The 24,726-nt window shown below is 36.3% G+C and overlaps 1 protein-coding gene across 1 annotated transcript; it reads left to right on the top strand.

The window, feature by feature from the left end:
• The first annotated feature begins 117 nt into the window (after positions 1-117).
• Positions 118-8,069, top strand: LOC144974674 (uncharacterized). The gene is made up of 2 exons (XM_078917775.1): positions 118-1,174; positions 4,474-8,069. The coding sequence occupies exons 1-2, from the start codon at positions 251-253 to the stop codon at positions 5,254-5,256; spliced, it is 1,707 nt and encodes a 568-aa protein (XP_078773901.1). The 5' UTR covers positions 118-250; the 3' UTR covers positions 5,257-8,069.
• Positions 8,070-24,726: the final 16,657 nt, after the last annotated feature.

Below are 24,726 nucleotides of genomic sequence, written 5' to 3'. Positions count from 1 at the left end.
AGGTAACACCACGTTTGTTTGTGCTTTACATTTATTTATCATTATTTGGCGTGAGAAGTAGTGAGCATTTTACTGAACCGCACAATCGTATCTTGGTCTAAACACAGAGTGAGAATTGTTAATTTGCTACACATTGACAACTTGATGTGTGGTTTCATTTTGAGATTTTTTAGTCATTTGATTCCTGCTTCTTGTGTTCGCTGTGTGGTTATTGTATCTATAGTGATAATTTTATACTTTATAATTTACCATGGATCGAAAAGGAAATCAAACGGGTGCCAGTCCTTCAAATTCTGTACCAACTTCATCCCGTTCAAAACGTAACAAGCGTAACAAAAATAAGAAAAGAGCTAGTGTGGATTCAAACGCCTCTGACAAAACACAAGGAAGCCGAGATGGGTGTAGTGATGCAAATGGTAGTCCGTCGCCAACTGATTCTGATAAACCAAGTCCCGGTCAATCACCAACAAAAGGTAACAGTAACGGCAAGGCGACTGTGATAAAGGGAGAAACATCGTCCCGAAATGGATCGAAATTAGAGGTAGACAATTCGAGTACTAAACAAAGTCCTGTTAAAACGGATACTACAAAAAATAATCGAAAAAGTACACCGGAAACCAAATCTCCTGACAATTTGCCTAAATTGCAAAATTTGACTCTTCAAGGTGAAACGACGAATAGCGGAAATAGCGTTTCCAATGTGAACAAAAATCCTGCAATCTCGACAGGTGCACGACCGAAACAGAAGAAAGACAATCCGCAACCGCCAACTTCATCAAAGAGTCCACATCTTCTAGCAAAAACGGCTAAAAGCTCGCTCCGCGCAACTAAATCAGACGAGACTCCAAACAGACCAATGACTAGTCCTCACGGTGGTGCACGTCCAAAGACGACTCCACAGCCGGGTTCAAGAAAAGTAGATTTGTCTGAAGCTTCAATGACTCGTTCATTTCCCCCTGCTGATCTCCCGCCTAATATGACAAAGGAAGAGGTAGAGAACATGATCAAGAAGATCATCCCTGGTGGTAGCAAAATAACCCGCACAAGTCCCGACGGATCACTGGGTTCGGCTACAGTACGAGTCAGCCCTGATCGGCCCCAGTCAGCTGCCAGTCGAATCAACCAGAAGTTTCGAGAAGAACACGAGAGAAGACGTAACAGACACGAGAGACGGGTTAGTGACATTTTGTTTTCTACCTAATCATATTGAGACTAAGATATCTCTCGGCCTTTTTGGAAAAACTGCCAAATTCCTGTCCTGTCACGATAATTTGCTCTTTGAAATAGTTGATGCATATATTGTTAGCAAATACTTGCTTACACAGTCTCACTACACATTACTAACTTGTATGAAACATAAAAAACATAAATCGAGAGAGATTCAGGATAGATATGCGCTTAACCAAAAATCGCATACTATCCGTCAGCCGGATATAACGTACCAACACACAAAACTCTGAACGTTTAAAGTGTGATTAATAGAATTTAGTAAGACCTACTCATAAAAATGGTTGGCTAAAAACAATAACAAGCGAGCTGAGTGACGTCAATTGCGTTCTTTCTATACTAAGCCTCGACTGTCCGGTGGTTTGATTGATAGAGCGTCAGGACGACTTGTAAACAACTCGAGGTTTGATTGCTCATTATAATAAGTCGTAATGTTCACATCTTCTCCCATATTGAACATGTTTTACAACCAGAGGACATCACTCGACAAATCCACCTATTCATCTCCTTTTTCAATACTTTGTCTTTATGTGCAAAAATACGGTTTTACTCTTTTCAAAATCATCACAATGAACGCATACCGCTGATACGGATGCCTACTCTCTCTCTCTCTCTCTCTCTCTCTCTCTCTCTCTCTCTCTCTCTCTCTCTCTCTCTGAGAGAGCCACTTCCCGTCCACCAATCAGTATTAGGCTTGAGCACGGCCCACTTTTAGTGACTAAAGCTATGGCTTGAGGTAATATAGAGCACACCCGCTTCCGTGAAGACTTTCCTCAACTGTTTTACATATCGTGAAAAAGATGTAAAAATCCCATCACGACAATGACAGTCCAAGGATGGCTTACATACTATCCAGTGAGTGATTAAAACTTAAATAAGTGAATTAATGAACGTGCAATAAATACTCTTTGACGTTGAGTTTGTATATTTTAAAAATAAAGTTTATAATCAGATTCAAATAGGTACAACTTCAGACCTGACCACGTTCAGCAAGAGCATTAACGGCGACTCTCCTATTATGCGAGTCCCATTGCTCTTGCTACTCCGGAAGTACTTCTGTAGTTTCACAGCACGCCTTAAGACGAGATATTATTATTATCCGGAGAGACGACCCCCCCCCCCCCCCCCCCCTTTTTTTTTTTTCTTTTTTTTAAAAAAATCGATAACACCTACGTTTTGTTTGGGGTTTTCTTTTATCAACCCCCCCCCCCCCCCCTTCCTTTTTTTTTATTTTTCTTTTCTTTCCTTTTATTTAATTATTTTGTTTGTTTTCTGTTCCCGTTTGATAAATGTTCACCGGTACATCTTATGAGCTGAAATTTAATAGAAAAAAAAGGGGGTGGGGGAACTTCTGAAAAAAATGGACGCGGGGGGGGGGGGGGGGGGGGGGGGGGGGGGGGGGCTTACTCCTCCCAACCTTGCATAGAGAATTGGGGATTATGCAATAGAAAAAGCAAAATTATCACAGTCTCAAGGTTATGGTTATACAATTAGATTTTTTAAATACTCTCCTTGCATCACCACCACTACCACCACCACCACTACCAAATCACCGTTCCAATTTTGCGTGTATTGAATTTTATATTACACCCTCACCCCCTCTTCTTATGAATAAAATTTAATAATAATTATGCCCTTCTCGTCGCCTAGGCATTCCACGAAGGAATATAGATAATTCACCAAACAAGATGTCTGATGTCAACAGGAATCACTCATGTTGTCCAAGTGAGCAAATTGAGGGTTGATAATCTTGCTCAAGGAAAAAACGAAAGTGCATGAAGCGTGGTTCGAACCCGGGACCTTCCGGGTCACAGTGCAGTGCCTTTACGTCTCGGCCACTTCGCGCCCCCCCCCCTCCCCATAATAATAATAATTCTTATAATAATGATAATAAAATAGAATTCCTTTATTCATCCCATAGGGGAAATTTGTCATTAGGGTCTTTTCCAAGGGAAAACTGGAATAACCCAGGCGTCCGCCGCAGTGCAGCGCCGCAAATTGAGCTAAGGCGATGTGACTTGCTCAAGGCCACACAGCGCAGCGGCGGGTGATCGAACTCGGTACCTTTCGAGTACGAAGCAAAGACCGTACCGCTGAGCCACGCTGTCCCCTAATATGTAACCCATCACTCTATCCGGTATTATGCAGGAAGAAATGTATAAGATGGTAACTGGGTGGGGTTCCTGGCCTCCCATAGTGGGCAGGGAGGCACTTACTGTGTCTTCTATCCCCTTATATCTGTTTTCCAACTCACTTTCTGTCTTTGTATTGGAATGAGATTACTTGGTTTTGTCCTGGCCCTGGCCGGATACTTTAGCTGAGGGAGAAACAGTCAGATGTATAGTTAGTTTTGGGAGATGATATTTTTTCCCTTGTAAATCATGTCTGTTATGCATTGTATTATGTTTTCTTTATAATATATACGATTTGTCAAACATTTGAGTGTATTCCTCTTAGTGGGGACATGTGCTTGTCTGGATGAGACTTTTAGGTGATCTCAAACTAAGTACTTTGATAGTGTGCTCATGGAATCTGCACCTGTTTCTTATTTGAACCAATTCCCCTATGTCTTACCTTTTCTTGTGTGCTTTAATAGTAATTCTAGAACTTTTTACTATTCCATTTTCTTCCTTTTTACTGGCGCTGATATGACCTTAATGTGTTGCAAGTGCCGTAAAATCCTTAAAAACAAAAGAATATAAGATGGTAACAAATATGAAAACAAGCTTTAATTTCTGTGAATTTAGTTAGAATGAAAAATTAATCCAGGTATTTAATAGTCTAAATAATTTTTACTCGTTTTTCGACATTTCTTTAAGTGTACGAGACGTGCGTTTATTTGAAGGTGTTGTAACCCAAATGTTATGGCCTTATTGATATAAACCAACCCAAAACATTGTCCATAATAGCAATGTTTAATCACACACATAATTGTTTGGTTATCAGTAGAGCAGCTGTGGCAGGAAATGGTTTATAAGGAACTTGTGTGCAGTGCCTTTTTTATGGTCTTGCGAGTATCGAGCCACACTTTCTTTGTTTTTGTTTTGTTTTTGTTTTGTTTTTTGTTGTTTTTTTTTTGGGGGGGGGGTTGTTTTTGTTTGTTTTTGTTTTGTTTTTTGGTGTATTGAATTTTTTTTCTTTTTTTTTTTTTTTTTTTTTTTTTTTTTTTTTTTTTTTTTTGCTTTTTTGGCGATTTAAAAAAATATCGACACTTATCTTGTTTGTTTGTTTGTCTTTCCAATTCAGACAAATACCAAGTTAGGCAAGACATTCCTGGAACTAGAGCAACAACTTCCTCCACAGTTCCAGCCCAAGGAAAGGACGAGAGAGGGTATTCTAGCAGGGACACGAGATTTTACAAAACTCTTGGAAGGCCATCTCCAAGCGGCTCCAGCCACCAGTATGTGTGTGCAGTGCAAAGCGCCGCGAATTGCGTGTGGCTGTGAGGTACCCGAATACCTTCGACAGCCCATGCAGCGAGTCGATCAAAGCATGGATGATTACTTGAAAAAGAAATTTGAAAACTACCCTGAAGGGTCTCCAGCTACCAGAATCTGTGTGCGTTGCGATCAGCCAGGAGTCGCCTGCCTCTGCGATTTACCCGATAACCCTCCCCAGTCTTTGAAGCGAGTCGATCAAAGTATGGAGGAATACCTGAAAAAGAAATTTGAGGAGGACGATCCTCTGGGCAGGAAATTTAGATTCAGGGTTTATGAGGAGAGTGAAAGTGATGAGGGGCTTGAGGAAGATATTTTAGAGGATGATGATGATGATGATGATGATGATGATCATGATGATGATGATCATGATCATGATGAAGATGGAAAGGGAAAGGAAAGGGCGAAAGAAAAAAAAGAGGAGGGAGAGATTGTGATGGGGCCAGCGGCAGCAGCAGCAATAGCAGCCGCAGCACAAGCAGCAGCGACAAGGGCAGCAGTAGCGGCAGCGGCGACTGCTGTAGTAGCAGCTGCAGTAGCAAGGAGTAAAGAAAAGAATAGTCCGAAAAAAAAACGAAGTGGTAAAAAATGAAAGAATTTGCTCGGTGATCAATTTTTAATATTGTATTCATATTTTTTTAATCAATAAATTTGGGTTTTCTCGTTTTGTTTTCGTTTTACGATGTTTTAAAATTGTTTTATCATTCCTTCAATCTACCTCCCAAACAATCCACTCGGATGGTGAAAAGGTTTGAAATGAGATATTGCCAAGTTTAGTTAGATTGTCAATTTTTTATCCAAAATGTGTTCTTGTCATAGATGAACCCTTTTTTGTACATCGGGAAATATCAAAGCTTAATTTCACTTATAAATATTTTTAAGTTAGTCAAGTTGAAAAAAGTATGAAATTTGAGAAAAGTTGGGAAACATTTCCCATACATCTGACCATATCTTCATGAAAAATCACCTAATTGACTTCAATAAAGATTAAAATGCTCTGATGAGCATATTCTTTCAGAAAATGAAAAACAAAAAAATGCAAATCCAAAATTTTTACTGGGTGAGGTTCCTGACCTCCCATCGTGGGCAGAGAGGTACTTGCTGTGTCTTCTATCCCCCTATATCTGTTTTCCAACTTGCTTTCTGTCTTTGTCTTGGAATGAGATTACTTGGTTTTGTCCAGGCCCTGGCCGGATACTCTAGCTGGGAGGGAGACAGTCAAATGTATGGTTAGAGTTTTGGGAGATGATATTTTTTTCCTTGTAAATCATCTCTCTGTTATGTCCTGTATAATGTTTTGTTTACGTATTATATATGATTTGTAAACATTTGAGTGTATTCCTCTTAGTGATCTGTGCTTGTGTCTGGGTGAGACATTTAGGTGATCTCAAACTAAGTACTTTGATAGTGTGCTCTTGGAATCTACATCTGTTTCCTCTTTGAACCAATTCCCCTTTGTCTTACCTTTTCTTGGGTGCTTTAATTGTAATTCTAGAACTTTTTTACTATCCATTTTTCTTCCTTTTTACTGGCGCTGATATGACCTCGATGTGTTGCAAGCGCTGTAAAACCCTTAAAACCAAACCAAAAATTTTACCTTTCGACTGATTATGTCATGCACTGACACAATTAAGATTCATTTCCGATTCGATTGGTTGATATGAGATACATTGATTCAAGCACAAAAATTCGGTCTGCGACTCAAACCACAAATATTAGCCAGGGTTAAATTCGACACGAAAAAGATGCGTTAAAACTTCTACAATTAAGAGTCGTATGCCGAAGAAATACATTCGTGCAATGAAAATTGATACAATATTATTTTAAAGGCTAAATATTCAACATTTCACTGAAAGTTTATTGTAAATGTAAAAATAAAATTGATGTACATTCAATTGTAAAAATAAGATTATATCTTATACGACTTTTATACCTTTTAAGTCCATTTTACAAGCTATGCTCAGACTCTTTAGTTTCTTTAGCATAAATTTGTACATTTTTCAAATTTTTATATTTCATGAGCATAATGTATAGATAGTTCACAATGAGATAACTATCGATAGAAAATTTGCCAAGTAAATGTAAAAATAAAATTGATGTACATTCAATTGTAAAAATAAGATTATATCTTATACGACTTTTATACCTTTTACGTCGATTTTACAAGTTAATGCTTAGACTCTTTATAAAGTTTCTTTAGCATACATTTTTAGCCTAAATTTTTACATTTTTCAAATTTTTATATTTCACGAGCATAATATACAGATAGTTCAAAATGAGATAACTATCGATAGAAAATATGCCAAGCGTTCATCGTCATCACCGGAAGGTCTCGCTATAGACATCATCTGTCATCCTTTACATCATAATTATCATCTTCATCATCGAAATCGTCTTAAACTATTTCTTGCTTTTATTTTAGTTCCTCTTTAGCACTTGTCATGAGAGCAAATAAACATTTGGGCCAAAACCCCATTCCTTCTAAACCATTTGGTTGTCGTACTCTGGAAAAACTCGTATTTAAAAATTGGCCAGAAAACTCGCCCTTCAAATATCGTTCAATTTAAATGACCCTCATCTTGTCAAAAACTCAAATCTGGGACTTCGCAAAGTCATCATCATCATCATCATCATCATCATCATCATCATCATCATCATCATCATCATCATCATCATCATCATCAATATCCTCATCATCATTATCGTTTGGTTGGGGTCTTTTTACCTCAGCGGGTAGCTCACTTTTTTTCTTCTATTTTCCTATATTATTTCCTACTCCAAGTTGCTTTCTGTCTGTTTTGGAATGGAATGGATTTGGTTTTGTCTTGGCCCTGGTCGGATTCCTTGGCTGAGGGGGGAATAGACAAATGTGTATATGTTTTGGGAGATGAATTTCCCCCTCGTAAACCATCTCTGTTTACCGATAGAGATTTTGTTTTGAATATATCTTGTAAATGGTTGAGTGCATTCCTCTTAGTGGGATCCTGTGCTCGTGTCTGGATGTCTGAAATGATCTCAAAGTACACTGATAGTTTGCTTTTGGAATTACTTCTGTTCCCTATTTGAACAATTTCCCTGTGTCTTTTTTTCGACAGATTTTAATTGAAATTCCAGAGTTTTTTGTGACTATCCCATTTTCTTCCTTTCTCTGGGTGGGGTTCCTGATCTCCCATACAGGCTTGTAAACTTTTCCGGGTTTGTTTGTTTTCGCACCCGATATATTTTGTCATTGTTAGATTATTTCATATGATTATATTGTCATTTTTATTATTATATATTATTACAGACATCGTTATTTCACCCTCCCCATCGATTACCATTTTTATTTTTACCATTTTTAAGAAGTATGTTCAATGCCTTTAACTGAGAGATAGTAATAAATATTGTATTGTGCACTGTGTAGAACTTTGTTTTTCATCATTTCTTTTCCATGAGCCGTCTGGATTAGGGAAACTGGCTGGGGTCTTCTGACCTCCCACTGTGGACAGGAAGTCGCTTGCCGTCTTCTATCTTCCATGTTTTCCCTTTCCATGTTGCTCTCTGTGGTGGGGTCACCTGTTTTCCCCAGAAGATATCTGTCCTTGTCTTAGAATGGGATTCCTTTTGTTTTGGCCCTTGCTGGTCCTTAGCTGAGAGGGAAACAGTCAAAAGTTGAGTATAGTTTTGGGAGATGATTTTTTCCACTTGTAATGTTATTGTTAGTTATGTTTTCTGTTTTGGATATATTCTGTAAACATTTGAGTATAAGGTTGTTCACAATTATCTTATTAAATTTTATTTTATTAAGAACTGAATTCATCTCACTCCAGTTATATTTCGGTAGGCTTAGATAAACTTTACCTTCTAATATTAGATCGTCTTTCCTTTTATAGCCTTCCCTCGAATTAATTTCTAATTAGTGAATACTTTTCGTTCTACATTCTGTCACGTAGCCACTTATTATAAAAGCTGATAGGTCTAACATTCGACACTCACTTTCTCTCCACAATCTATGCCGGACGGCCAGTCGCTCTATTCCTATATATATACTGGAAGATTTTTATCTTTTGGGACTTTGTAGATATTATATCTACACCATTAAGACGCCGGAGCTTTTAACTTTGATTGTATAAACTTCAAGGATCAAACCCGAGCCCGTTGTCAAAGGATTACATATTAAACCATTACCAATTGCCTGGAAGTGGAATTTTACGAGTCCGATCCTGTTATCAGAGGAATAGATCATCCAAGCCCATCAACTGCCTGGAAACGTAAACTTACGAACCTGACATATTATCATAAGTTACGTAAAATATTCATATCTCTATTTGTAACTGCCATTATCTCTTTTAATTAAATTTCATCATTATTTTTATTTCATTGTAAACAAATCGTTAATTGTTTTTCATTTATAGTAACTAGTAAATTCTGGGGCCTCATTCTACATATATCTTTATGCATAGTCGAGTAGCTCTTTACTCACTTGAGACCATGACATTTTGGAGGGGACACATATAAAGAATTGAATTTATTTAGTTACTTATATCTATTTCATCTAACCTTAAAGTTTAAATTGTAAAACTCTTAATTGCCCCACTTGATCATATTTTAATTGAACTCCCTATTTACAGGATTAATTTTTTTTTTCTTTTTCATTTCTTCATTTAAATGGAATAGCAATTTATCCATTCATTCTTTCATTCAAATTGAATAGCATTTTATTGATTCATTCCTTCATTCATTTATAAATTATTCATTCATTCATTGTTCATTCATTTATTTATTCATTCATTCATTGTTCATTCATTTATTTATTCATTCTTTCATTCATCCATTCATTCGTTTATTCACTCATTTATCCAATCATTCATACATTAATTCCTCCCTTCATTCTTTCATTCATACATTATCCATTCATTCATTCATCTATTCACTCAGTTTTTCATTCATTCATTCATTCCTTGTCCACTTTGTTATTATATCACTCATTTCATTTTGTTGTTTGCCTCATTCATGAATTGTTTTCAATATGTTTACATTCCATAACGATTCATTCACCTATCATCCAATCACTCAGTGTTGTGAACACATTTTGTAACTATTGTAAATCTTACGATATTTTATTGTTTTGTATTTCAGACATCACTGTTAAACACTCTTCAATGCCTAATTACAATTGTTGAACAACCATTGAACAAGAGAGAGGTCCCAGCCACGAACTGAGTTGGTAAATATATCCTTCATTATTCTCTTTTACATGAGTTGGGCATCACATAGTAACTATAGACATCGTGATTTGTTTTGCATAGTGATTTGTTTTAAATGCATTTTTGGCATATTACTGTTACCGAAAACCACTTATATATTATGTTCTGAAAAGTGAGTCTTTAAAAACTAAATAATAATAAAAGGAGTCTACTAGCCGTCGTGTTATATTTAGTGATAGATAACTTGGGATTATTTTGGCATCCTATTATTGTTATCACACTCTAGTATATTAGCGTCATTGCGAATAATTGTACACAAACTAACGAGTCACACACATTGGTGATACATTTTTCGTAGTAACATAGTTTAGAGTACACGCGATTGACACATTGTTATTGACACAAGTCATAATAACTCCGCATTGTATTGACACATTGCTTTATAAGATATAACGATAAAAGGCATCAAATTCAACATACATAATAAGTTGAAATAAGAGATTTCTAAAAATAGAACAGTTCATTCCAGTAAGTGTAAATAAATAAAACAGTCAGTAACAGTATCCTGTCAATATAATATATATAAAACATCGTAACTAATTTATTGCAAAAATGGAAGCATATAAAAGATACTTAAGTCTCGCAAAGGACTTAGAAATACCCCAGGAAAGAATATTTTCATGGTGCGAAGAGAAAATAAAAGAAGAAAAAGAAGAAAGAATTCGTAAAGAAGAAAAAGAAGAAAGAATTCGTAGAGAAGAAAATTAAGAAAGAATACGTAGAGAAGAACGAGAAGAAAGAGTCCAAGAAAGGGAACTAAAAAGACAAATAGCTTTAGCAGAAGAAGAAACCAAAAGGACCCAAATGATGCTGGAAATTGAAAAAACAAAAACCGGTCATGAAAGAAAACATAATAATAGTGATGAATTTTTCGTGAAACTTCCACGCATGCCAACATACGATGAACGCTCAGACTGTTTAGAATCCTTCTTACACCGATTCGAAGTTCAGGCTAAAGGTTATCGTTGGCCAGAAAGCAAATGGGCCACAGCCTTGATTAACTGCTTATCTGGAGAACCGCTAAAAGTTTTCTATACCTTAACAACTGAAGATGCAGATGACTATGGAAAAATTAAAGACGCTCTACTAAAAAGATTTAGATTAACGGAAGATGGTTACCAGGAAAGGTTTCACACTGCAAAACCGGAAAGTGGAGAAGACTTTAATACATTCGTGAACCGAATTACTCAATTTCTAAATCGGTGGCTTGAGTTGGCAAACGTAAAACAAGACGACTTTGCAGGCCTTTACTATCTCACGCTGAAGAATCGAATCTATCAAGCTTGCAACCCAGATTTAGTCGCATTCTTTAAAGAGAGAAAGCCAGAAAACTTGGACAAATTAAAAATCTACGCAGAAAACTTTAACAGCGCACATCCATTGACACCCCTTAGCAGAACATTGAAGGAACCATACTACGCTGCTGCTGCTCAGAGTCCAGGTACACCTAAAGTTCAGTACTCAAATAGAACGTGCCGATCAATCACTCGGAACACGCAAGTGAAACAGGATGATTATAGTAACAAACCATGGAACAAACAGTTCAATAGAGACCATAGCCGACCCTATCAAAACAAAACAAGAAATAGCACTGACAATAATACTGAGTATAAGAAAACCAACAAACCTATAATTAAATGTCAATATTGTGGAATGAAAGGCCACACAGCAGACAAATGTTACAAAATCGTGGGATATCCAAAAGAAACTGAAAATGCATCACTCCAAACAAGTGTAAATAATCAGACACGAGTAATGTCAGGAGAAAATATAAATGTGTATTGCGTGAAAGGTATGTCACTTTTAACACAAACTCACAAGTCAGGATCGCTCTTTTTTTGTGAAGGCAAAGCTAATGGAACTGATTGCAAAATATTGAGAGACACAGGATGCAGTACAGTAGGAATAAAAGCATCTTTGATCAATGACGAAGACAAAACTGGAAAAACGGTACAATGCATCACATTCAGTGGCACAGTCGAAACCTTTGAAACAGCTAATGTGTACATAGAAACCCCATACTATACAGGAATAGTGGAATGCTGTATACTTCCCAACCCCGTCGCTGATGTTATTGTTGGCAATATAAAAGGTCTTAAAGACAACCCAACAGATGTAAAAGAATGGTCATTAACCCAAGAAACAGCTTGTCTAGCAGAAACAAGAAAGATGACTAAGACAACAGAGAAGCCAATGACTATTTCTCTAGAACCACAACAATTTGACAGGAACAGGTTCATTGAAGAACAGAAAAAGGACCCGACTTTAACTTCATATTTCAATATCGCAAACAAAGGGACGAAATCAAAAGTTGAATACATCATTGAAAAAGATATTCTGTTCAGGTTACATAGGAAAAGAAACAAAATAGCTAAACAACTGGTCACGCCGAGTATTTACAGAAACAAAATCCTTGGAATAGCGCACGATTCAATAACTTCTGGACATCTTGGGAGCTCTTCCACATTGAAGAGAATATCCGAGAATTTCACATGGCCTGGAATTACTAAAGACGTCCGAGAATATGTGAAATCTTGTGACACATGCCAAAGAAGAGTCGCAAAAGGCAGAATACCGAGATTGCCATTAGAGACAACCCCAGTTATTGAAAAAGTTTTTCAAAAAGTTGCAATTGACATTATAGGCCCTTTAACAAAATCAGATAGAAACCATACACACATACTAACACAAGTCGATTACGCAACCAGGTGGCCAGAAGCGATAGCATTGAAATCAACTACATCGGATCACATCGCTGAAGCATTGATGACAATTTTTACTAGAACAGGCATACCAAATGAGATACTGTCGGACAATGGACCCCAATTTACATCACATATGATGCATGAAACCATGAAACTCGTGGGAATCCAACACTCATTCACAACTCCCTACCACCCCCAAGCAAATGGTCTTTGTGAAAGATTTAATGGCACTCTAAAGAATATGTTAAGAAAAGTGTCAGCAGAAAAACCAGATGATTGGGACAGATACTTACCAGCAATCCTATTTGCATATAGAGAAATACCCCAAGAATCTACAGGCTACTCCCCATTTGAGTTGATGTATGGACGATCACCTCGCGGCCCGATCAATATAGTAGCCGACATTTGTAAAGGGAATGAGGAGGACAATAACGAAATTATGTTTGCTTACGAATATGTAAGAAACCTGAAAGACAGAATAGAGGACACATGTAAGCTAGTACAGGAATCCGTCACTAAAAAAGCAGAGAAATACAAGGAATACTCCGATAGAAAAAGCAAGTCAAGAAAATTTGAGATTGGTGACAAAGTACTAATACTCTTACCCGATGACTCGAGTAAACTTTTAGCTACATGGAAAGGACCATTCAAAATAACAGCAGTAAAATCTAATGTTAATTACGAGATTAAAATTAACAACACAACAAAGACATTCCATGCAAACATGCTAAAAAAATATTTCGATAGAGACAGATTATCGCAACCTATGTTTACTAATATCGAAGCTTCAAATGCAGGATTGATCATACCGTTGGTCATGGGACACAGACACCCGAGACAGAAAAACAAACAAAAATCGCACAATTGCAACCACCTAAGACAAAAAAAGAAGTACGCAAAGTACTTGGGCTCCTAAATTTTTACAGGAAATACATTTACAACTTCGCGCACATTGCGACACCGCTAACAAATCTGACAAAGAATGGGTCACCGAACAAAATTGTTTGGACAGAAGCGTGTCAGGATAGCTTTAACCAATTAAAGGCATTACTCTGCGACATATCAAAAGAATTTGTTGTAAGAACTGACGCGTCTGATAAGGGCATCGCAGGTGTACTATTACAGGAGCATGAGGGAACTCTAATGCCTTGCTTATATGCAAGCAGAAAATTATTGGACAGAGAATCACGATACTCTGTAATAGAGCGTGAAGGACTGGCCATCGTCTTTGCTTTAAAGACATTCAGCAGATATCTACTGCTAAAAGAGTTTGTGGTCGAAACGGACCATAAACCACTCACGTACATAAGAAATAACAAAATGAATAATAGTAGAGTACTAAGGTGGAGTCTATTTTTGCAAAATTACACTTTCAGTATCTCTCACATACCAGGCTGTGAAAATATTCACGCCGACCTACTTTCTCGATTAGTGTAATGACGTGAGAAGGGTATAACTTAACCTCTCATGCATACTGTTAGTTACCTCGAAAATTATGCCAAATCAGAACGCACAATTTCGATAATTTTATTTGTAAACATGATGACCCAACTTAATGTAACATTGAGTATTGTTTGGATATATATACCATACCCATTCATGATTTGGGAAATCTTCTCTTCATCTATTATTGTTATGAATTTTCACTCATTTATGATTAATAATTTAAATGTCAATATTTCATTTACATTTTCATTCGTTTCATTTACTTCATATCATCGATTTAAATCATGCTTCATTGCCATCACTATTGTTTATCACAATGATTTGTAATCACATTGCCATCATGTTGTTCATCACAATGATTTGTAATCACAATCTTTCATTGTTATTGTCACCCATTCATATACCTACGTTAATATAAACATTTCCATGTCTAGTTAATAAATAATTTAATTGTAGCACAAATCATAACAATGGATTAATGCTAGAGTATCACGATAGTAAATTTACTTCCGTTTGTAAAATCTATCTTTCCCATAATGGTTAAAGAGTATATTTTAAACGTGGGTGGGGGGTGTCACAGTAAAGGTTGTTCACAATTATCTTATTAAATTTTATTTTATTAAGAACTGAATTCATCTCACTCCAGTTATATTTCGGTAGGCTTAGATAAACTTTACCTTCTAATATTAGATCGTCTTTCCTTTTATAGCCTTCCCTCGAATTAATTTCTAATTAGTGAATACTTTTCGTTCTACATTCTGTCACGTAGCCACTTATTATAAAAGCTGATAGGTCTAACATTCGACACTCACTTTCTCTCCACAATCTATGCCGGACGGCCAGTCGCTCTTCTTCTTCTTCTAGGTTCCATGCCTGGTCCAGGCTTCGGATACTGCATGAATTATCTCTCTCCATTCCTCCCTGTCTCTTGCCTTTTCAAACAGCTCTTGGATTGTTAGGCTGGTGAAGCCCTTCAGTTGGTCTATGAGTGTTTTTCTTTGTCTCCCCCGAGCGCGTTTACCAGGTATTTTTCCACAACTTGCCAGGTATTCATTCTTATCTTTCCTTACTATGTGTCCGAAAAAGGATAGTTGTCGATCCACTATTAAGGGCATTAGTTTCCTTTGTTGGTATGTTTGTTTTAGCACTTCTTCGTTCGTTTTGTGTGCAGTATACGATATTCTCTGCATCCTTCTCAAGCACCACATTTCAAAAGCTTCAATGTTCTTTGTGTGTTTCTGCATTTGTAGTCCAGCTTTCGCATCCGTATAACAAGATTGGCCACACGTAGCACTTCAAGACTCGGAATCTAATCCCGAACGACATCTGTTTGTTTTTCAAAATGTTTCCCAGGTCCATGAAGGCCTGTTTGGCTTGAATTATTCTTGCTCGTATGTCTCGGTTACATCTTCCATCTGTTGTCACTATTGAACCTAGGTATTTAAAACTTTCTACGTTGGTAAGTTGCTCGCCGTGAATCGTTATATTGCAGGTGTTGTTGTATTCGGGGTTTTTCTGTATTACCATGCATTCCGTTTTGGTGATATTCACTTCCATTCCCTTGGCTTCACTATCTACTACCACTTTGTCAACAATCTTTTGAAGTTGGATTTCTGATGTTGCAATGAGTACCGTATCGTCTGCGTATCTTATATTATTTATGTTGTGACCTCCCACTTTTATTCCCTCCATATTATTTATGCCCCTCATGATTGTTTCTTGGTATAGATTAAACAGATCTGGCGAGGCAACACACCCTTGACGGACTCCTTTCTTAATAGGAATGGAATTTCCTGTAGAGTTTCCGATTTTGATAGATGCCTGCTGGGTGTAGTATAATGTTTGCATGAGTCTGAGGTCTTTCTCATCAGCGCCAATGGAGTGCAGTTGTTTTAGTATTCTTCGTGGCGTACTCTATCAAAAGCTTTTTTGTAGTCGACAAAACAGAGGTATAGTGGGGTCTGAACCTGTATAGCTCTTTCACTTAAAACACGGAGGAGGTATATTGCGTTCCTTGTCCCTCTGTCAGGTTGGAATCCATATTGTTCTTCTGCGATTTCGGGGTTAATCTTATTCCTTAGCCTGTTGATAATTATACGCAACAGTATTTTGTTGATGTGGCTTATTAAACTTATAGTTCTAAAATTTTCGCATCTGACTGCACCTGCTTTCTTTGGTATTGCTATGAAAATAGAGTTACAGAGATCTTCTGGAATTTTCCCAGTATTGTATATATTGTTGAATAATATGTGAAGTTCATCAATTGCTAGATCTCCTAGGCTTTTTAATACCTCTACAGATATTTCATCAGGGCCTGTTGCTTTACCATCCCTCATTCGTTCCATGGCATGTTCAATTTCACTTTTGGTGATGTTTGGTCCGCTTAATGGTTCTTTGAATTTCAGTGGTGGTTCATTTCTATTTGGATCATTGTACAGTTCGCCTATGTATTCTACCCATCGGCTTTCTATATGTTGTTCTTCAAATAGCAGTTCCCCTTGTTTGTTTTGGATACAACTTCCTGCTGCTTTGCTTTTCCTTTTCCCTGATAGTTCTTTTATTCTTTGGTGAGCTTGTTGGGGGTTGGGTTTGTATTCTCTTTCGATTTCGCAGCATTTCCAGTCTAGATAGTTCTCGTGTGCCTCGATGCATTTGGATTTAATGTGGTTGTTCAATGTTTGGTATTCTGCAGACCCTCTGTTGCATTTTCGTCTTTCTTCAAATAGGTTTAGAATTTCATTTGTCATCCATTCCTTTTTGCTGTTTATTTGAGCTATTGGTAAATGCTTTTCTGCAGTTGCTTTGACACACTTTTGGAATATATCAAATTGTTTTTCACATTTTTCATTATCAGGTTCACTTTGGCTTTGTATCATGAGTGCATTTTCAAATTCTTCTCTCATTTTTGTTTGTATGCCATTGTCTTTGCATAACCTGTAATCCCTCTTTATTCTACCAGCTGTTCTCTGAATAGCTTTAAACTTTATCCTTACTGTACAAACAACTGGGACATGGTCACTGTCTACATCGGCGCCTGGGTAGGTTTTGCAATTTAATATGCCATTTCTGAATCTTGATGATACTGCTATAAAGTCTATCTGGTTCCTTGCTCTGTCCCCTGGTGATTGCCATGTCCAGGTTCTTCTTGGGTGTTGTTGAAACCAGGTGTTTGAAATCATTAATTTATTTGTTCTACACCAATCTGCCCAGATGTTTCCTCGTTCATTTCTGTCTCCGAGTCCATGTGGTCCGATTATGTCACCATCTCTGCCTCTGCCAATCTTAGCATTTAGGTCCCCCATTACCATAAGGACTTCTTGTGATTTACACATTCGTTTTGCTTTGTCTAGTGAATGGTAAAACTCTGTCATATCTGCATCTGTCGCCTCTTCTGTTGGTGCATAAACTTGAATAATATTGGTGTCAACTACAGGTCCTCTTAGCTTAACCAGCAAAACTCTGTCTGAGATTGCTACGTGCCTTTTGTAAAATTTGGTTGATTTTTGGTCTAAGATCATCCCTACTCCTTTTTGGAAAGAGGTTCCACCACTCCATATGATCTTATATGTCATGCTGTTTTCTTGTTTTGACATGGTTCCCTGCTCTTTCCATCTCATCTCTGCCAGGCCAAGAATATTTATTTGGAGCCGTTTCATTTCTTTCAGAATGTTGTTTAGTTTTCCTTTTTGGGCACAGGTCCTGACATTCCATGTCCCAATTTTGGTTTTGTCACATTTGTTAAATTTATTTCGCCTAGTAACTGGCTGACGGTTCGGTGTGACCTGACGAACATCACACTCCCAACCGAGCGAGGCAGCAGTCTTCCGTGAAAACATGCTCCCCTTTACGCTGTCACCGTTTAACTTTTTGGACTTATTCATGCAGTTAACTCGGCAAAGTTACAAGAATGGTTTGCCATTGCCTATTCTTGTCGCCTCTGCAGTTGGCCAGCTTGACCTGTTACCGTTCGACACCACGAGGAGGTTGCAGTAGGGCTTGATGATGATCTATCTTTGCAGACTTGGCATCATCCATTTGTCGAACCAGTCGCTCTATTCCTATATATATACTGGAAGATTTTTATCTTTTGGGACTTTGTAGATATTATATCTACACCATTAAGACGCCGGAGCTTTTAACTTTGATTGTATAAACTTCAAGGATCAAACCCGAGCCCGTTGTCAAAGGATTACATATTAAACCATTACCAATTGCCTGGAAGTGGAATTTTACGAGTCCGATCCTGTTATCAGAGGAATAGATCATCCAAGCCCATCAACTGCCTGGAAACGTAAACTTACGAACCTGACATATTATCATAAGTTACGTAAAATATTCATATCTCTATTTGTAACTGCCACGATCACTGTTTATCTCTTTTAATTAAATTTCATCATTATTTTTATTTCATTGTAAACAAATCGTTAATTGTTTTTCATTTATAGTAACTAGTAAATTCTGGGGCCTCTTTCTACATATATCTTTATGCATAGTCGAGTAGCTCTTTACTCACTTGAGACCATGACATCAATCAGTTCTGTTTTCTTCAAGGATGTCACGAGTTGAGTCTTTGACTTATTAAAACAAGGAAATGATTTCTTTTGTAGTTTTTTCTTTAAAAAAAAAAAAAAAAAACGCATCATGAGCAGAGATAGACGATGAGAGAGATCGGGCAAATTTTTGAGAATTCACCGATCTGGCGAAATTTTTGGCTGCTCTGAGCGAGCGCTTGCGGTACCTACTCCCATGGACAGTGGGGTGTTGCGTCTCCTACTCCACGTTTTCCTTTAACAGGTTGCTTTCTTTCCATGCCTTAAATGAGGTTACTTGTTTTGTTCTAAGGTGAGAGGATAACAGACTATCTATATTGAGAGATGCTTTTTTCCCCTCGTAAATTGTCTCTTTGATATAAAGTAAGACGAAACAATTCTCATGAACAAAATCATATTTATTTAAATCAGAAATACCAGTTTGTTACAGTAGTTTATCAAACCCATAACAATAGCTGTTACAACTCACCAAGGCAAAAGAATACAAACATTTTGATATTAAGACATGACAACATAGATTGGTGGCACGCACTTCAAACACACGAGCAATTCAAAATATTACCAAAAAAAATCCTGTTTAAAATATTATATGATCAATGATGCAATATCGATGAAAAGCACTGGAGGGTTTTTTTGGAGATAAAGATAGAGTAAATCTGACTCGTGAACGAACAACACAAAACAAACGACGTTTCAGCCCTTGGCCTTTATCAAGTGAACACAAAAATATAAATATATATGTATTCTGTGTTTACTTGATAAAGGCCAAGGGCCGAAACGTCGTTTGTTTTGTGTTGTTCGTTCATGAGTCAGATTTACTCCCTTTATCTTTATCTCCATTTTATTGACTCATTTAGGCACCTCTATTTATGAGGATTTTTAAAAAACCCAAACAACTCTTAACCATTGGGGGGTCACGGGGGTCATTTATTATACGCTAGGCTTCTATAACATAAAAGATAGTCTTTCAAAAATAATTTCCATATTTCAAAACGATATGAAACATTTATGTACTGTTGCTTTTGAAGAAATTGCTCGTTGTTCCTGACAAGTGGTACAGCATGGGGTTAAATAATCTGTTCACTACAATACTGTGCTTTAAGATTCCACGAATGGTTCCAGTAAAATACTGGAATATTGAGAATTTTGAATTAAAATAAGAAATGCGAACTTTTAAAATTATTTCCTTTTTCAATGTAAAGCCTTGTATTTATTCTCCATCCTAATGAATAGAAATTACCCCTCAGTTTTATAATTGTATTTGTGTGGCTACAAATACAAATCAATTTCCATCATATAGGTCATCTGGTCATAATACGGCTTTGTGATTATGGGTCACATATATTTTCTCTGATGGTGTTATATATTTTGGAATAAATAACGATAAGTATGGGACTGTAAGCTTCAATTTATTAGACAAAGACAGAATGTGGACCTGTGTCGACTTTCCCCTCTATCAACAAAACAGAATGAATGAAACACTACAAATGAATGTGATAGTGGCGTGTTAAGGTGAATAAACAAAAACATGTATGTTTTTTGTTTATTCGTCTTAGCAACGCCACTATCACATTACCTCATTCGTCTGTAGTGTTTCATTCATACGTTTTTGTTTATTCACCTTAGCAACGCAGAATGACTTGTTTTGATCAACTTCTAGAACATAAGCACCACCAAAAAAAATCCTAACGAAAAATACATTATGGTGCTAACTATCAACAATAAATAATAATGTGAATTGAATGTAAGCTTCAATTTAATTACAAAAACGGATCAAATGAACGATTCGGGTTTCCCCTTTATCAACATAACAGGATAAATGAAACACCACAGATGAATGAGATAATGAATTATTATTATAATAATTAAATTGAAGATTACATTCAATTTTACATTATTATTTATTTCTTCGAGCTTCGAGCAGCAACATTTACATTAACTATCAACAGTATATCACTAAGTAAAAAATAATAAAAGATTCATCATCGTAAGACCAACAATGGCATCTATAGCTATAACCAGACACTGATGTTTTGTTTTTAAGGGTTTTACAGCGCTTGCAACACATTTCATTAAGGTCATATTAGCGCCAGTAAAAAAAAAGAAAATGGATGGGATAGTAAAAAGTTCTAGAATTACATTTAAAGCACCCAAGAAAAGGTAAGACAAATACGAAACAGATGTAGATTCCAAGAGCACACTATCAAAGTACTTAGTTTGAGATAACCTAAAAGTCTCATCCAAACACAAACACGGGTCCAACCTAAGAGGAATACACTCAAAAGTTTACAAATCTTATATAATATGTAAACAAAACAATCCAATGCATAACAGAGAGATGATTTACAAGGAAAAACATATCACCTCCCATACATCTGACTGTTTCCTTCCCAGCAAGGGTAAGCCACTCCGACATAAATTTGGATCTTTTGATCTGTATTAAAACAAATATTGATCAGAGATCAGGTTTTTTTTTTTAAAAAAAGGAGCTGGCTCTTCAAAATTTGGTCCTTGGAAATTAAACATTACATTGGCAAGAAAAAACCTAAATAAAAATAAAAATTTTAAAAAGAGTTTAGAATTCTAAAATGGACATAAAAAAATGGTCTGTAAAAAAAAACAAGTGACGAATTGTTCATGGCACATTTTGAACATCTTTGGGATGAATATAAATTCAAGTAACACTTTCCTCTTTTCATAATTAATGCTTATCTATCGAAGTTGTAGCAATATCTTCAGTCGTTACAAAGAGGTTAAATCTTTCTTTCAAAAAAAAAAAAAGAAATAACAAATTGCAATCAATTTTTTAAAGTACGAACTGTGAAAATCAAAAATGAAAGTTTAGGTATCTGTTTCTGTTAATCATTAGAAGAAGAAAAAGGACCTTAAAATTGTCTATCATCTCAGAGTTATTTCCCATGTAAAAAATGAGAGAAAAAATTTTTGTTTCATATGCATCCATAACATGCAGTCACACAATTATGTACTAAACACAGGTATTGAAAAGTGTAAATCAGATTGTAGACATCAAGCAGAAGAAAAACACAATTTTTTATTAATGGCTGAGTTGAGAATAAAAAAGATTTCTTTTTACTCTTCGGAAATGTTTCAATCTTAGTTTAATTAAATAACGATGACAGAGGAAAAATATGAATACTCTTCAAATTCTATACCATTTAGCAATACTTCTGGATTTGTTCTTTTCGATTCAACCAGTCATTACGGCACTCCGCAACATATTTTTTTTTTGGAAAGCATGTTGTTTGTCTTTAAGACGTCAAACTGCATTTTCGACACTTTTTGGTCATATTAGCACCAGGATGATCAAGCAGTTGATTAAATTGTCACAGATAAATGTAGATATAATACGGACTTACAAGCACTATTTAATATATCATATTAAGACAAAGGGGACTAGTTCAAACATAGATTAGAACAATGTAATTTATAAACGATACATATTTTACAAGTAGACTCAAATCAACATCACGGCTTTTCTTTTTTCCGCCTGCTTTTCCTATACGTATTTTTAATTTTTAAAATCTTAAACAGCAAAGAAATTAAATTCAAAATCAGTGTAAAATATGTCAACATGTATGAAGACATCCTCTAACACGTTCAAAAGCAGCCAAAGATCATTTCACCCAAATGAAAAGTAAAAAAAAATAGTGAGAGAAAATATATTTCAGAATGAGTCGTATAGTGAAATGTGATTTGTGTTAAATTGTATAAAATTTAGACAATCTTTCTTTAAGAGTTTGCAACAGTCACAACCAATTACGAATCTTCCCGTAATAGAAAATACAACATCAGCAACATTATATCAATATCAATGACAGATTTAGACAATACCAGAGTTGTTCAATGCATAGTTCAGAGTCTCAATAGCTCAGTTGATAGGACACTAGCCTCATAAAGCCAGTTTCTTCTCCTGGAATGACTACAGGTTAATTTTTTCCCAAAGAGCGTGCTTAGTAATGTATGTAATCTGAGATCGTTTAAAAGTCGAACTCAAACATAGGCTCAGAATCCCTCAAATGGTGACAACAAAAAAAAAGCATTTTTTTAAAACCTACCAGAAAGAGGAACATTTTATCTGATTTTATTTGCCTCTTAACAGATCTTGGCCAATGCGCGGGCAAAGCTGAATAAATTCCAAATACATACACAAAGCCAAAAGGAAAGTTGATATAAAGGGGTAAAAGAGAGAGCAATCCACAGGGAAAATCCCACTTTGTATTCCATCATGGGAGACCATTCATATCATATAATGCAATTCTAATTCTTAAATCAAAACAAGGTAAATAATTTAATTTTAGCTTAATAAGTTTCAAGGGACTTAAATTGCTTTTCTGTCATAAGAGCTACCAGAAAAAGATGATGTTACACAACACAAACAGGACAAGTACAGAGATTTTACACAATTCAGATAATGAAATAATTTTGGGTCCTTTTTTTTTATTTTAAGGGTTTTACGTCGCTTGCGACACATTAAGGTCATATCAGCGCCAGTAAAAAGGAAGAAAATGGGATAGTAAAAAGTTCTAGAATTACAAATAAAGCACCCAAGAAAAAGTAAGACATAGGGGAACTGGGAACAAATAGGAATCAGATGTAGATTCCAAGAGCACACTATCAAAGTACTAAGTATGAGATCACCTAAAAGTCTCATCCAGACACAAGCACAGGTCCCCATTAAGAGGAATACACTCAAATGTTTACAAATCATATATAATACATAAACAAAACATAATACAGTGCATAACAGAGAGATGATTTACAAGGGATATTATCTCCCAAAACTAACTATATATTTGACTGTTTCCCTCCCAGCCAGAGTATCAGACCAGGGCCAGGACAAAACCAAGTAATCTCATTCAAAGACAGAAAGCATGTTGGAAAAAAGGTATAGGGGGATAGAAGACACAGTATATACCTCCCTGCCCACTATGGGAGGTAAGGAACCCCACCCAGAATTTTGGGTCCCATCCGACTCTTAAAAAAGATAAGACAAAGGGAAGGAGTTCAAGGACAGAGCAGAAGTAGATCACATCAACCAGTGCTGATGGTGACAGAAGTGAAAAAGGAGGAAAATTTTGAACAATTGCCTATAAGCCTCATTTTATGTATTGTATGTATGTATGTATGTATGTATGTATGTATGTATGTAGGCATGCATATACGATGGTATGCTGGTTTGTATGTATGTCTGCATGTATGTATGTATGTATGTTGATGTATGTATGTATGTATGTATGTATGTATGTATGTATGTATGTACGCTCATTTCTTTTGTATACATGTGTAGAACCAATGTGCAAGCGTGTATGTTCGTGTATGGCTGTGTCTGTATTTGTAAATGTGTTGTTTGTTTTTGTTTTTAAGGGTTTTACGGCGCTTGTTTTGTTTTTGTTTTTAAGGGTTTTACGGCGCTTGCAACACATTTAGGTTATATCAGCGCCAGTAAAAAGGAAGAAAATGGTATAGTAAAAAGTTCTAGAATTACAATTAAAGCACCCAAGAAAAAGTAAGACAAAGGGGAACTGAGAACAAATAGGGATCAGATGTAGATTCCAAGAGCATACCACCAATGTACTTAGTTTGAAATCACCTACAAGTCTCATCCAGACACAAGCACAAAATCCAACAAAGAGGAACACACTCAAATGCTTACATTATACATTCAAAATAAAAATAATACATAACAGAGAGATGATTTACAAGGAAAAAAATATCATCTCCCAAAACAATAACTATGCATTTGACTGTTTCCCTCCCAGCTAGGACTCAGGCCAGGGCTAAGAAAAAACCAAGTAATCTTATTCCGAGACAAAGACAGAAAGCAAATTGGAAAACAGATAAAGGGGGATAGAAGACACAGTAAGTGCCTCCCTGCCCACTATGGGAGGCCAGGATCCCCACCCAGGTAAATGTGTTGATGTTCATACCATGAACCAAACTGAGCATTGTTTACCTCACGTGAATTGCCTTTAACTTGGACAATAAAGATTATCATTATTATTTTACTGCATCCGACCCCACTGTTAGAGCAATTGAGATGAAAAAAAAAATATCATCAGCTAATCTCCAAAGATTGGGAAAGTGTAACTGTTTG

This window comes from Berghia stephanieae, chromosome 6 (assembly GCF_034508935.2).
Source record: "Berghia stephanieae isolate SIO BIC M18660-M18661 chromosome 6, UCSD_Bste_1.3, whole genome shotgun sequence".
NCBI lineage: Eukaryota > Metazoa > Mollusca > Gastropoda > Nudibranchia > Aeolidiidae > Berghia > Berghia stephanieae.
Note: the sequence above shows the minus strand (reverse complement) of the source record. Positions and strands in the feature narration are given on the sequence as shown.

What these genes read in the sequence shown, in the direction of transcription:
- LOC144974674 (XM_078917775.1), top strand. Translation starts at nt 251, where the DNA reads ATGGATCGAAAAGGAAATCAAACGGGTGCCAGTCCTTCAAATTCTGTA. An exon ending in GTAACAGACACGAGAGACGG is followed by an intron (nt 1,175 to 4,473) that starts GTTAGTGACATT and finishes TTTCCAATTCAG; the next exon opens with ACAAATACCAAGTTAGGCAA.